Source organism: Pyxicephalus adspersus, chromosome 3, assembly GCF_032062135.1.
Source record: "Pyxicephalus adspersus chromosome 3, UCB_Pads_2.0, whole genome shotgun sequence".
Classification (NCBI taxonomy): domain Eukaryota; kingdom Metazoa; phylum Chordata; class Amphibia; order Anura; family Pyxicephalidae; genus Pyxicephalus; species Pyxicephalus adspersus.
The window spans coordinates 27485758-27501890 of NC_092860.1; the positions used below are offsets into that span (position 1 = coordinate 27485758).

Consider the following 16133-nt stretch of genomic DNA (forward strand, 5'->3'; position numbering starts at 1 on the left):
TACAAACAGTCCAATTCTAACACATCATTGTCATCAGTTGCTTTGTTCTTGAGAAAGTGATGACCAGGAGGTGTAAACCAGATACAAGGACAGGTAACAGCAAGACAGACAGTGTTTAAAATTTAGTGGGCTAGAGATTTAAAGTAGATATAATGCAAGGGTCAATAACAGAAAAACTGACATATATGAAATAAGGGTCTGTGAAAGCAAGGAACATTAGCTTTATGTGCAAAATGACTTCACTTCTTCCCCTGGGGAACATGGTGTAAACTTCACAAAGAAGTTTCTTCAAAACTTCAGAAAGATCTTCACAAAGAACACTCTATAAGCTGTAGAAGAACTTCAGCATCGTAGATCAGTAAGGTGAAGAAATCCAAATGCATAGAGTTGGAAAAGCTACACACAGTTTAAACACATTTTAGGAATGTTATCTCATTTAAAATGGCAGCAATACTACTTTAAAATAAATAATAGCAAAGCAGCTTGTTAAATTAGAGATTTAATACTTAGCTTTTCATGGACGGGCAGTAAAATTTTTGTTTTCTTGAAGAACTACAGCCACCACTGGTATCCAACATCATGGGAAGTTTTGGTTACCTGGTCGTCTACAGGGTTCTATTGCTACCCCAAAGGCCTGTCATGATGTAGCAGTTGGCAGGAAGAACCAGAGAGCAGGTAGTCAACCCTTCTGTGTCTGTACTGGCAATAACAGTATCTCTTTAAGAGAGCAAAGTTTTTACTTCCGCGCTTTTCTTTTTCTAAGTGCTTCCAGGAACATAATAATGAACTGTTGGCACCAAATCAACCACATATAAGGAACAGCATAACAGTTAAATACATGTAACTGAGCTGATTTGTTAGAATCACCAAAACATTTTAACCTTCCACATATTTATGTACTTATGCCATACATTACTTACTTTCTGGTACTGTTAGTTACTGTTCTTTTTTTATGTCCTCAACAGTATGGTCTTAATTGAAAACAATATATTTTATTATTAAAAAGTAAATACAGTATATTTCCCACACGTTTAGTTTTACAGATATCTTAAAGCCAAACGCCAAGCAAATATACATTAAGACACATTTGTTACAGTTAAGTATTGGACAAAATGTCCAATGTAAAGGTAAAACAGTTTTCATCGATGGATTTAAACAATGCAACAAGGCAAGATTGCACTTTTTGCCAAGTAACTTTTTATTCCTCGTCTGAGAGTTTGGTAGAAAAGAAAAGCTTGGGCATGACTTGAATGACTTGAAAGCTTCTGACCTGACACAGACCTTAATCAGTGCTGAAAATATGATGACCACCATAGCCTACCACATTGGCTTAGTAAATGAGTTCAACTATCTTATTATGTGCAAGAAAAAAATCATATTTTCCTACAATTATTTGCATGTGATTGGGTGATATTTAAAAATTATTTTTCACCAAATTCACTAAGCATTGTAAATTATGCCTTACTAACAAGTAGCCTAACTTTCCCACTGTATCTAAAAGTTTTCACTTTAAAATGTTTCCGTTTTTTTATCATGAAAAGCTTTATTCCCTATTATATTTTTCCCCAAAACTTGGATTATTTGGGATCAGAGAAAACTTTTTTTATATATTATACCACATGTTTAGTCCTTTTTTATCCTAGTGTTGTTCTACCTGCATATCTACATGTACATCCTAATAAAAATACCACACCTATCATAAAACACTTGATAAAATAGTTTATTGTCACATACTACGGTATATCTTAAACCACCTTCCTATTTTTGTTATTACCACATCCTAAATGTGTTTGTTATGGAAAGCCTTTCCTAATCCTCCCTATCGATTAAGTACCTGTTGACTTTGGCAATATTTTGTTTTTTGGGTTAGGTGCTTTTCCATACACAACAACTGGATCTTCTGGTATTTCCTGTTTTATTATACTATCCACTTTCTATGTCGTCAATGTTTTGCTTTACTCTGTTTAACTGCCAGTGTTGCATCCCTCAATTCAAGCTTAATGGGTCATCTTATTGCATTACTGTAAATAATAGTATTAATAACTGTAAATAATGCTGAATAATGACGAGCTGTTGCATAATAAATCTAATATTTAGACATTGACATTTACACATTGTTGTACTCAAAATTAAACGACTGACCTTTAAAGGTTTTTAAAGCCACATCTATGGAAAATTTTGGGTACTATATTTTCTTGCCATTACATGTCCCTGCTCTGTTTTGGGGGTTTGAGGTAGACTTGGGGGACTTGGGATGAAATGTTTACAAAAATAGAAATACAAAAACATGTTCCTGCAACAAGAAAGTTTATAGTACATTTAACAGATCAAAAAGCGAAATAGAGAAGTTCATTGTAAGGATTTACATACATTTTAAGCAGTGAATTATAAGAACTAAAAACTTTTTACCCTTACCGTTGCCCTGTATAAACCCACAGCTGCAGAGTGGTTTTCTGCATATATTATGCATTATGCAATAATAAACATAACGCAGACCACACATGTATATCATCTGCGTGATAGGGCTTAGGCAGGAGCCCCTACTAATAAATAAACTTTCTTTTGTTTTCTGTCCATGTAACTTTATTTTCCTAAAAGAGCAATGTCATATTTCCCTGTTGTCATACTTAGCGACATCCTTTAACTTTAACATAAATGTTGGTCAAATAAAAAATACCTTTTTATGTAAGGTTTTATTGACCTTGCTGTAGGATTGAAGAGAGATCTACCTGCAAAACATAGATATAACTATTCATTTACACCTCTTGTAAAAAAAAAAATAGACCCTTGTAAAATCATATTCTATGCTGAACTGATGAAGCAGCTTGGAGAGCTTCAAAGCATATTCAACATTATAAAAACGAGTTCATCTCAAAGCAGTGTCACTTGATGTAGAACAATGCTGTGGTGCAAAGGCATATGGGGTAACTTTGTAACTGATCCATGCAGGTCAAAATGTTTTTCTGGCAAAATAGGATACAAGCAGATGTTTAATGATCATAGCCCATTACAAATTTCACTTTGTCTTGAGATACCTTTATCAAGATCCCAGAATAGATAGTAAACTTATGCATTAAATAAAAAACAGCCAACAACAATATTGTAAACCAGAATCTTTTTGTCTTTTTATTTTATTTTTTTGCATCTGTTTTTTAATAAATTTAGTTTGTGCTATTGAAAATTATTCTTCCTGCTTTGTATTGCACCTATAATTTTCCCAGTTAAACATCCTGGAATAAAGTTTATTTTGTCTGCTTGTCGCAGAACAGAAATGGGTACAGTTGGGTGGAAGGCATCCAGGGATAGAGAAGGTATTCAACCTTCCCATTAGATTAAATATGCTTTCTGCTTTAAAGGATTTATCCAGTATCTCTTAATTGGGTGGTCAGTTTATGCAGTAATTGTCTGTGTTGTGGTTTGGTAAATGATCACACACTATGCTTTGTGAACTACTGCTAAACTTTGATTTTATTTTTTTTATAACACCGATTGTACATCAAGGTTGTATTTTTACACAGTTATTAGTGTAATTCTTTCAGTGTTGAAATGTTGCTTCTGTTTAAGACATTATCAAAATCTACAGGCTGGAAATATGAACAAACGAGTATGATTTCTATACGATTTATAAGTAGTATTTAGGCCTGCACCCAACACTGTTCTTTTGTTACTCCCAAAGCTTTCTTGTAGGCTTTCTTTTGACTATTTGAGATCAGCTGTACAATGCAAAGCTGCATGACCTGATATTGTGTTTCCTTTCATTTTCCACAGGGCATGAAGCCAGACAGCTTCTATAAAGTTAAAGTTCCTGAGCTTAAGGAGATCATTGAGGGCTGTATACGTATGAACAAAAATGAAAGGTAAAATCAATTCAAGAAAAGCTTACTAGAATTCTTTGTAATAAGGAAGACAGTAGTTGCGCCTAGACTAATGGGAGATGGGAATGTGGAGCAGAAATTAAGGTGCAAACAAAGTTTCAGCTTGTGTGAAAGAATACGTAAATATTTATATTCATGCAATGTTACAGCAAGAATGTGTGTATGCTTTCTATCCGTGTAAAAATAGTTTAAGAGCCATTAAACCTTGGAGTTTCATCCTGTTTGTTATCAAATAGCTTCATGTGTTTATTATCCCACAAGCCCCTGTTCAAAAGTTTATTGAAAGAATTTGTAGAAATTGCAAAACTGCTGGAGGGTTTGACATAACAGCAACCTACAGCAGAACCTTTCTGACCAAGGTGGCAGGTGGTCTTGAAATATGCACACCTTGAATTGCAGTAGCAGTGGTCATTATCTGCTGGAAGGGCATATCACACTTCCACAGCCTAATGTCTATTCTGTCCTTGGTTGGAGAAAAGGCCAGAGAACAGGATTCCCATTGTACCCAAATAACAAGATGTTGGCAAAATGTTTTCTGCTGCTTAGGTCACTGTGTGCTCCTTGTGGTTTATTTACTGCCACAGAAGGAACACAGGCTACCTGCTCAATGCCCAACTACCCAAAGCAAAATACTTTGGCCATAAGCAACCTGCTGTTTTGGAAACAGCTAGACGTAAGCTTTTGATTTTGCAGGGCTGGCATTTCCAGCTTTGCCTAATTATTTCTCAACAGCAGTCTCTTCTGAGCAGAGCTCAAGGGAAAGGGAAAGAACACACATGTTATGGCATGCATATTGGGAGCACAGTCTACTTTAGTTTTGTAGTGCACCAAGCCACCCCGCCTTCATTTGTCAGTATTCTGGCATTCCAAGAACACATGCTTGTTGTATTTTGTTTTTTGATGCATAGGGTTATTTATACAGATCTCTAAATTAGCTTACTTTCTGTTAAGATAATGTAAATTGCTCCACATTTTAGACTACTATCAGGGAGTACTCCAGTGGTGGTGGACTTCCTCACTCCGTATTTTTAGATGTCCCAATGGGGAAGTATGGACTAGACATGGAAGTGGACACTTCCTTAGTGTAGATTTTTTACAAATTTTAGGCTGGGTGGGGTGTACACTCCACCTTCTTACACTTATGACAAACACACATTTTTCTTCTGAATCTGAAAAGATCACCCAAAATGTAACAGTTGCAGTATTGAATATGGAAAATGCAGATAATGGGCATGTCCAGTGATCAACTTTATGCTACATATATTAATAACCTAGAACTTAAATCCTTTTTGTATCTTGATAGGTATACAATCCAGGACCTGCTAGAACACTCCTTCTTTCAGGAAGACACAGGGGTTCATGTTGAACTTGCAGAAGAAGATGATGGAGTGAAGCCAGCCTTAAAACTTTGGTTGAGAATGGATGATACTAAAAAACTGCATGGAAAATACAAAGACAACAATGCCATAGAGTTCTTGTTTGATCTTTACAAAGATTTTGCAGAGGAGGTAGCGCAGGAGATGGTAAATATATTACAAAACCTGTATGGCATGTTGGAATGGCGTTCATTTAAACTTTTTTTTTAAATATTATTAATCAAATCAGCTGGTGAGGCTGATCTGTTTAATAAAAAGACATTTTAATCCAAGACTAATTTTATTTCATGCACACTGTAATTTTCTTCTGGTACATTTCCTAAGACTATACTCTTAGAACTAGTACACACAGTCAAATTTTTATTTGTGGTCTGATTTCTGACCTGATGCAACAAAAGCATATGAAGCCAATCTAAAGTTCGCAGCCTAATTGTAGGATTGTAAGAGACTGCTTTTTTATGGGTTAAAAGTAGTTGTAGACAGATCAGACTTATTAGTAAATATTGTTTGAATTATTAGATTACAGCAGATCTGCTAATGTACTAGACCTAAGTATTTAGCCAAATTTGTAAAAGTCAGATTTAATTGCCTTTATATACTCAAATATAAACTGAAGTACCTACTTTTACCCTTTTTTAAAAAAAAAAACATTGACTTAAGTACACACCTAGAACACAAAATGCAGTCACAACTGCTACTATTCAAAACAGTAAGCAATAAAAATACCAATACAATAAAATGTAAAACATATCATATTAGGTAAATAAAATTAACATAAATTTCAATGACAGTGACAATGGTTGAAGTGACAGAGGATATAGTGAAACTAAATGAACATGCTAAATTATTTACCCCAGACGAACAATTGTGATCGTTAGAAGGGTTTTGCTTCTGAGAGTGAGTGAAAATACATTTTTAGATTTTCCTGCTGTATTTCTGGGACAGGAAGGAAATGGAAATTTGCCTAAAGGTGCCTAAAGAAAACTGAAAAGTTTTTAACTACTACCTACTTTATCCAGAGCAAAATAAAGTTTGGGTAAACATACACTTTAAAAGCAGGTAAATACAAAACATAAAGAGGGAGATATGAGATAATTTTGTTGTTGTTTATATTTCCAAGGTGGTACTTAATTTTGTCTGTGAAGCCGACTACAAAATTGTGGCAAAAGCCATCCGTGACCGTGTATTGTCAATAAAGAGGAAAAGAGAAAAGTTAAGACGTGCTCAAGAGGAGCTGAAGAAAAAAGAGGACGAGAAGCAGCAAAACATCCTTAAACTCCTTGAGCAGCTGAAAGATTCCCAGAGCATCACCGCTTCTCTCACTCCTGATGCCACCCCTGGAGCTACCTCCCTACCATCAAACTCGGACTCTGCTGAATCTATAAGCAGTGGCACATTTTTGCCAGAACCAGAGGAACCAGAAGCTGATCAGCATCACCTGTTCAACTTCAGACAAACATGTTACTCTTCTGCTACATGTAAGCAGTTATGTTCTTCTCAAAATGGCATCCTAAGAAAAAAAAAAAAGTTTATACTTGGGTATATATGGCAATAGCCTATTTAGCAACATACACCTCAGACCTTACACAAATAGTTATCCTATTTTGCTAAAGAGTTTATTTTCTGTACCATATTTGAAGAATTGCAGAAATAAAAACTAATCTAGCATTTAAAACTGCGTGACATAGTTATTTCTGTCTTTTAGCGGACTGTGAGACTGATGAGTACCTTAGTTCTTCTGGGTTGATGGAGCCAGTGGATATTTCTCTGAAGCATACAAGTGATACCTCCCAAGAGGATCCCAATAGCCCCCCAAGCACTCAGCCAGAGATATGTTTTCCTGGGGTAAGGACAAATATAACTAAAGGCACTGTAATTGCAATTATTTATTTTTTTTTAATCTAGTATTGGTTCAACAGTGAAAAAATGTCACCAAGAAAAACATGAAATCCCTTCTATATAAAAAAAACAAAAACTAATATTTACATCTAAGATGAAAACAGTATCCTTTCTTTTTGTACATATTTTAAATTATAATTTAAAGACTTTAGTAGATCTTTTTATTTATACCTGTATATTGTACCTTATTTTGATTGCTTTATGAAGTATACAGCTGGGCACATTATTTAATGTAGGGAAATCTGTAATTTACTGCATTCTATCTCTGATCAGTGGTTTGTGGGATTAAAATCTCAGCTACATAGTGTATTGCTTTTATTCATTCAGATCTGCATAAAAATTACATTAGACATTGGGACACAAATGGGAGCCATAAACAACCCAATGACTCCCATACCACCCACCCTCCTTCGTGTTTAATTACTTGGTCTTACACAGTTAATGGCATTCCCAATTATCATGCACATAGATTTCCTAAGAAGGACAACATGGTTAACCCTTCCTTTTTCTTATTTTGAGGAAAAAAGTACATTGGATACCTTATTTTTTCTAGGGCAGTGAAGTCATTTTTACCAGGCATACTGATATCAGGAAGATTGAGGAAGGGTTATGTGTCCCACCTTGTTTGAGGATGTCTGTATATCTCCTTGTATGTGATGCCTTGGGGGACATCTGTCAAACTATGGCTATCCCTAGGCATGGCCATTGTGCAGAACTTTATAGCTAGTACTGGAACATTTTATGGTTTCAATTACTGCTTTGTTAATATGAATAATAATTATTGCATAAAAATTTTATTCAATACTTTAATAATATATAGAATACACAAATGTTCAACATTTTTGAAAAGGGATTTATCACTTACATTAGAAATTATCTGCTTGCTAAGAATGGATCTCGACCTTTATATTTTACCTCCTAATTAAAGTCAGTAGAAATTTAGTCTCACTGTTCAGGCTATAAATATAAATATATATATATATATATATATATATATATATATATATATATATATAATATATATAAAAAACTTCTAATGTTACAATGACTTTAACTTTCCAATGCCATTCACAGCCATCATTATGAGACTAGCAATTGTAGGTAGAAAAGTAAATGCTAATAGGTATACCTTTTGCAAAGAACCAAATATCTATAGGATGTAATTCAACCTGAAAAAAAAATGTTATATGCAGTAAGTGGAATAGCCAGTAATTCAGTCTATATGGTCTTGTCTCTTAAGAGCATTGCCATCAGTGTGAACCCAGACTGCACAGTTCCACTTGGAAATCCCAGTGACATCGCCTCCCCTGTGGACAGGTGAGGCAGAACAAAGCAAAGTTGTGATCTGTGTAAATTGTCTTTTTTTATTTGTTACACCAATAAATTGTGATATCCCTCTATTATCTTATTTTCAGGATTATTTTGTTATAACCGCATGCTCATTTCTCATCCTTCCAGTTATGCATCAGAGGCCTCAGGGCTAAGTGATGGCTGTGAAGGACTGTCAGCAGGAGAGCGCAGTGTTAAATCGCCTGTAAAAAAGACACCTAGCAAACTTTTCCGACGCAAAGCAAGATCCAGACTGCGTATCATCAATGTACGTTTCATTTTACAAATAGGATGATAAGAGGTACACTGTGTACAGAGGGGAGTAAAAACCTTACAGCAAGTCCATATTTGGATTTTTATGTAGCCACATCTCCCCGTATATTGATCCTAAATAACACTGTATGGCTGGTGGGTACATATTTACAGGAGAAAAAAAAACTGTATATATTAAGGTATCATGTAGGAATGGTGCAAGGACCTACCCTAAGTTTCTACTGATCTCCTTTCAAGTTTCTTATCCTAATTTCTACATCCCAAGATATGGCCAGCAGTCCTTGTTACCACTGGCAATTATTGATGTGTGTAGGGTATTGCAATAGACATGTATACATATTTTTATTTTTCTAATTTTTATGTGCAGCCTCCCCCACCTCTTGAATTCTAAGCTCTTCTAAACAGGGTCCTCTCCCACTCCTGTGTCACTGTCCATATCTGTCTGTCATTTGCAACCTCTATTTAATGTACAGGGCTGTGTAATATGTTGGCGCTATATAAATCAAGTATATTACTAATATTATTAATGATGTGTCCTGAAAACTTAGTTGTGGTTATACAATGAAAGCACAATAGTCAGCATTGACCTACAACTCCGAAATAGTAGTGTGTGTTTTAGGCCAAAACCGATAGTGGGCATTGCCAAAATCTAAAAGTGCCACCATAGTCTACCAAATTAGGCAATTGTAAATGATGATTGTAATTTAGTTTACATTCCATTGTTTTTGAGTCCGGTTTGTTTGACATGGGTATATCTTACCTTCTCCTTATATATCTCCTCCAGCCAACTGACCACCATGTTGTTTTTTGCAAAAGTTGTTATTATTTGTGCCAGTGAGGGAAATTAGAGGTGGAGAAGGTTAAATTTTTTCAGGGATCCGCAAGTCTGCTTTTTCATACTTTGGTACACTAGCCCAGCAATATTTTGCAACAACTATCCAGGCCATGCAGTTTAAGAATGCTGTTTTTGCTGATACATTTTGTCATTACAGACAGTTTTGTCATTGCCCCTTCCTGCCACTACTATTCACACACAACCGCCACTACTGTGTATTATGCTGAATATATCTGCAGCTTATAAATAAACTTGTTTACTTGCGTTTGTTCACTGGTCAACTATTATAGAGTTCTTTTTTGTGAAAAAACTCCCGCTGGAAACATAGATGCTGATGTTCTGCATTTTATTACCGCTGTGTTTGTTCAGGTGGCTCCTGACACAGGAATATGCTGTGTAGGTGTTATAGGTCATAAATGCAGATTCCAGAGGGGCTAGTGATAAATATTCCCATTTGTTTTGTTTGATATGCTTATACATACTGGGCCTGATTTATTAAAGCTCTCCAAGACTGGAGATGATAGTCTATCATGGGAGCAAATCTGGTCCAGGAAATCTGGAATGGATCTGGTCCAGGATTGAAAACATTTGCCAACATTTGCTGGATCCCCCAGGTTCTCCCATGATAGTCTATCTTCTTCGGTCTTGTAGAGATTTAAAAAAAGACCAAATGTATAAGCAATTTTTTATGTCATTTGTGCGATAAGTAAAAAAAAACTAAAAATATGCTTCTGTAATTTTCATTTTATTTACAATGTTAAAAGTTTTTTCCCTTCTTTTTGTCCAGATCTCAGATAAAAGTGATCGAGTTGTAGAGTGTCAACTGCAGACCTACAATGGTAAGATGGTGACATTCAAGTTCGATCTTGATGGAGACAATCCAGAAGATATTGCAGCAGTTATGGTAAGTGGTGCATTGTAAAATTTTTGGTGAGAATTGTTTTTGAATGAGAATTCTGCAAGGGTACTGTCTGTACTCGGTATTTCCATAAATGCAGGGCTGCTGTTAAGCTTTTTCACTAAGGCAGATAGCAAAGTTTAGCACCCAAAGTAATCAATCAGAATTCACCTTCTTCAGATCATTGTCAATAATCCAGAAATCTGGATTGCTGCTATGAGTTTTTTTCACATCATTTTTGCCCTTTGGACTTATTGAATACACCTTCAAGTGTGTGATGTGTTGGTAACTCTCCAGTAAGTTACAGTTCATATCTTCAATAGCACAGATATAGAAAATATTCTGACTCCTGGACTCTTAAGCTGCGTACACACTGCCAATTTTTGTCGTTGGAAAGGATCTTTCACGATCCTTTCCAACGACAAGGGAGTGCACGATGCATGAACGGTGCTGTACATACAGCACCGTTCATGCTCTATGGAGAGGGGAGGGGGGAGAGCGACGGAGCGGCACCCTGCTGCGCGCTCTCCCCTTCCCTTTCATTAGGATCGGCTGTCGTCCATCGTCCGTGGATCCGGGAACGACACCGACTGTACACACGGCAGATTTTCGCCCGATAATTGGCCGATGCCGATTATCGGGCGATAAAATCTGACGTGTGTACGTAGCTTTAGAAGAGAGCTTGATTGTACCGGAGCAGACTGTCTTACTCCATTTGAGTTCCTGATGTCCAAAGGAAATCTGTGACTTTCAAAAATATTAGTACAGTGGACGATATGATAAATAGTTCATCATAAATCATAATTAGCATCAATGTCTGCTAATATTAAAACATAAATCACAACAATAAAGGTTAATATATAAATGTCAGTGCTTTTTGCATTATAGTGCTACATAATGCTGTGCCTTCCCCACGTCCTTGAAGATAACTTTTTGACTTTAGATCTAGTAATTTGAAGTAGCTGTGTTTGACAAAATATTTTTTTTCCCAGGTGAACAATGAGTTCATCATGCAGTCAGAAAGAGAAAGTTTTACCAACAGGATTAAAGATATAATCCACCGTGTAGAGGCTTTGCTGAAGAAAGAGGCTGGTGCAGACAGAGAAGATGAGGGGGATGGATCAGTTTCCACGGAAAGTGTCTCCCCTCCTAATTTCCAGGTTTGTAGCATATATTTCATGGAGAAATACAAATATAAGAACAGTAAAATTTAGAGAACATTAAAAATTTCTGTAAGCTCCTTTTTGTCTCTCTTGGGCAATTAGCACTCTTTCCCATTGCAGTACCAGGAAGATCAATCTTTATAAAAGAAACAATATTGTAATAAAACCACTATGCTTTGCAGAGTTTGTATGGTGTCCCTATTTTACATTTTTCTTTTTCAAATGCAGGTTAAATTTATTTTTTATTAGGATTGTTATAAATTAGTGGGTGTCTCAGCCCAACAGTGGCTTTCAGTTTTGGATAAAGTAAACCTCTTAATATTACAGAAAAGTTGGAAATTGACATTGCATCACCTATAATTATTTTAACAGACTGATCTTCAGCTTCAAGAATTATCCCGTTCCTTCTCCTGCTCATCTCTCAGTGGTAAGCAAAGATTTCATATAGTGCCCTATGTCTTGCATCTGAATGGGTACCTTATTGTATGACAAGAGAACTGTCCATTTTATTGGAAGCTGGAATAAACAGTTACCAAGCGTCATTAAAGACAAACTTTTAATATCCTTTTTTATATTTCCCTCATTCTGCTATATTGTTTTACCATAAGGTCGGCCATATCCTGCCCGAGAAATGTAATTAGGGTATACATCCTCTGTAATAATGCAACTATTAAGGGCTTACAACAAAGCAGTGATGTGCCCTTTGGTGTGTGATATCTCTCACTGATATCTAGTGGCTATTCTCTACTGTAAAAAGAATAGCATATTTCACATTGCCATGAACCTAGTAAGCCAATAGATAAAGAAAGCGGCAGGATTGGTAGTAGACATTGTGGATGTGGCTAGGCAAATATTTTACCTTGTTGTCCGAAGTAGATACCTGAAATCTTTGGGCACCAAGACAACCTTTCTAACATTTTAAGAGGTTGTGAATGTTTTTAACGAATGAAACAGGGAGACATTTCATTTTGAAGAAACTCTAATATCTTCATCTCTAATTCAGTAAGCCCAAATAATAAAAATGATAAACCCTATTTGTTTACAATATTCTTTACTTATGTTAGTTAAGCTATAGAATTCAGGGGATATACATTGCTTAACTTAGTCAGGTGTATTGTGTGTTTAAACTGCTTAAAAGTTTTCAACACATACCCACATTTAAACTTGACCCTTTCTAAACTCCTTCTAAGTTAGTTTTGGTGATGTCCTTCTGCCAGTTGAACAAAATATTTGTTATTCTTTAAAGTCAATCCCTCAACTATGACTACTTAGGTAGCACAGTTTTTAAAGAACAAAACCTCAAGTCAGCTGATTGGATAATGTAGAACCAGGGACGCAGTTATGACTCTTCCCCTTTTTTCTTTTGGTTTTCTGCTCCTGTTCCTTGTGACCACATGTAACTGCATCAAAGCCTGATTGATTACTAGTACTGGCCTTACAGATAGTGATATAAAGATAAATTCTTTTAGTTAAATTGGTTGCATATCTCAGGCATTTAAAGATTTCTTTTTGAATATACTGTACTACTGCATTGAAGTGTTTCTGAATCTTTCTGTTTTATTGACCTGCTCGTAGTTTAGTTTAAAACAGATGTTTAAGCCATAATAAGAAATGTGTGTCCCTCATTGTTTAATATTCTTTTTGAAGATTTGGCCTCTACGAGCCCAAGCAAAGGAACGGTCTCCCCAAGTTACTTCAGCCAGGGAAGCCCAGTGTTGGACAACGATGCATTTGGTACAGCTGCACCCGTTATGAGTGCTCCAGATCTGCGACCCAAATCCATGCTCCCACCCGTGACCATAGGTACACCGTATTTCATATTAAGTTTTGTAGAACATAAGCTACAAGAGAAATGCCAAGAGTGCATTAATATCTTAGAATAGAGTCTGCAGAGCCTTACAGAATCAGTACTGAAATACATTTGAGCATCCTGTAGGTAGTTTCCTGTATAAGAACACAGTGAGCTATTTATGAACTCAGTGCCTTCTAGGAAAATCTTAATATCAAGTAGACAAGTCTGGCTGCAGTTCCAAATTTGAGCTTTCCATAGCAGATGTTATCTTTCGAGATGTCAGAGGTCACAAAATCTAAAGAACATTGGACAAATTTTTTGTTGCATACCTTTGCAAATAAATGCGGAGCCTTGCTGACATGCATATTAGTCATAGCCTAAAAAGCCAGACCTTAAAAGTATCCCAATTCTTCTTAAAATTCTTCTTAAAAGTACATCAACATCAGCAACATCCTATAAGCCCCACTTAATTATGTCAAGTCAGCTAGTATGTATAGCCAGAGTTAGGCTTCATAAAGACATATGCCTTAATGTTTAACTCCTGCCGCCCCCCCCAAAAAAAAAAATGTATACATATAAAAAATATTGCCTATAATTTCTCCTTTATAATTTTTCCTATGCATACGTCAGATGAATATCTTGTTGGAATAAAGCCTGTTTATGGAGTTCTGTAGCTTAAGCTTATATTACATAGTTTAAAAAAATAAAACAGTGACTTATACCCTTTTTTCAGCTTTTCTTTAGGCAACCTGCTGCTTGCTGTTTAGTTAATTGAGAATCACTAACTAGTTAACTAAAAGTAAATAGTAACTTCAATGATCCAATCATTTGAAAAGTAAATTTATGTTTACTTTGAATACCCAATCATGTGCTGATGAAATAAGTAAACTGGAGATTGCTTTCACATGATGGTACAATTAAAGTGAATATTTAACTTATTAACCAAATATTCCCAGCTCAATTATCAGATCGGCCTTTTTGTACCTAAGGCTCAGGTCATTTGGAGGCATGTATTTGCAATTATCAGATGTTCGGTCTACCCCTACCTCCTAACCCTCTTATGGCACTGAAAGATGATTACTGATTAGTTGGTATAGATTATTAGTGAATTTTTAATCTTCTGTAGTTTATACATTACACAAATTTAAAGTTTTGGATGGTAAATGTAAACTCACAGAAAGTTAAAGGTATGTGGCTGTGCTTTAAAAGCATAAATATGGCCGGTTAATGCTGCAATTTGATGTGTACTAGCAATAAAGTATATCAGTAAAATCCCTTTTTTTCAATTTTGGATAGATTAGTGGAAGATTCACACCTTTGTCAGTTTGCTGTTTTCAGTGGGCTACACCCAGTGAGGATACACTTTCATTAGTGAAGCTGGATCACCCAGCAGACCTGGAATGAATCTGGTCCAGGATTCAAAACATTTGCTATCAAATAGCAAATTACTTTGAAGAAATCCATTCCAGGTTTCCTGGATCACCCAACTTCACTGTTGAAAATGTATCCTCTACAGCCTTGGAGAGCTTTATTAAGTCAGGCCCATATGTGTAATTAGGAAGATTTATCTTCATTTTCTGTCCTGTGCACTTGACAGGAAGTAAAATTATATATTTCCAATGAAAGTGATATCCCTTCTTAGACAGTGATTACTGAAACAAATGTCCCTATTGGAAGGAATTCCTCTCTGTTCCTGTTCTAGCATCAACTATATTTGTAGATTCACCCTCATTTTTACTCCTGGTAACTTTGGATACCTTGGCAATTAAAAAGAGTAAATCTCCTAATTGGGACATACAACAATATAAACCACACATAGGTTATGCTTCCACTAATTAGTTTAAAATGGACATATACAAACATCTTGGTACACAAAGCCTGCCTTCAGTGCACAATATAGGCAATGATAATATAAGAGCAATGCCTGTATAAAAGCAAAAATGAGTATTACAATACAAAAATTATTTTTGTATTTAAATACGAAAAGAGTTTGTTTTCTTTCATTTTGATAAAGTGGGGTTGGATTTTTGGAAACCTCCCAATGTTTACACATGTTACTGTTACTTCTGTAACTATAAACATATGGAAAGATTTTGTTTCATTTTCTCTTTGGATAGAAATTAAAGAAAAATGCTCCTTTCCCATAAATAAAAATGATAACTGAAAGGATCTGCTTCTACTTCTGGTTCCACAAATGAATGCACTCTGACTTCTCTTGCACCAGAGAGACAGACGTCTGGAGAGATATCCCAATAACACACACACACACAGTATGGTCTTAGGAATATACTCTAATGTTTACTTAACGAAGTGGTCTTTTTATACAGATAATTATACAAAAGAAGGTTGGTCTTTAGTTACATATATAATGTTATTTGACACATTGTAACGAAAACAGGACATACATCGTATCTCAAAGAAAGTACAATTCCTGACATTTGTTTACATTTAAACTACGTAGATAGGAAAAGAAAATACACCTCCCTTAAGATATATGGCTCAAGCTAGATCAGCAATTTTTCCCTTCAATGACCCCAGCTAGATCAGCTATTTTAACCCTTCAATAACCACTGGTAACCACTGTATTTAAACAGACGAAAAACATTTTGGACTTTAAATATAATAGTTAGATATTTTAATTACCTAATAAAACGTTATTATTTGATCTAAATTCTTTATTTTTTTATTATTGC

The 16133-nt window shown here is 35.5% G+C and overlaps 1 protein-coding gene across 1 annotated transcript in view; it reads left to right on the top strand.

The window, feature by feature from the left end:
* Positions 1-16133, top strand: part of WNK4 (WNK lysine deficient protein kinase 4) — a 116167-nt gene that overhangs the window by 78592 nt on the left and 21442 nt on the right. Inside the window, exons 5-14 of the mRNA XM_072404058.1 lie at positions 3769-3857; positions 5179-5398; positions 6372-6729; positions 6957-7096; positions 8391-8467; positions 8609-8747; positions 10375-10491; positions 11478-11645; positions 12021-12075; positions 13296-13451. Of these exons, the coding sequence (XP_072260159.1) occupies positions 3769-3857; positions 5179-5398; positions 6372-6729; positions 6957-7096; positions 8391-8467; positions 8609-8747; positions 10375-10491; positions 11478-11645; positions 12021-12075; positions 13296-13451 (1519 nt within the window). The remainder of the gene's footprint in view (positions 1-3768; positions 3858-5178; positions 5399-6371; positions 6730-6956; positions 7097-8390; positions 8468-8608; positions 8748-10374; positions 10492-11477; positions 11646-12020; positions 12076-13295; positions 13452-16133) is intronic.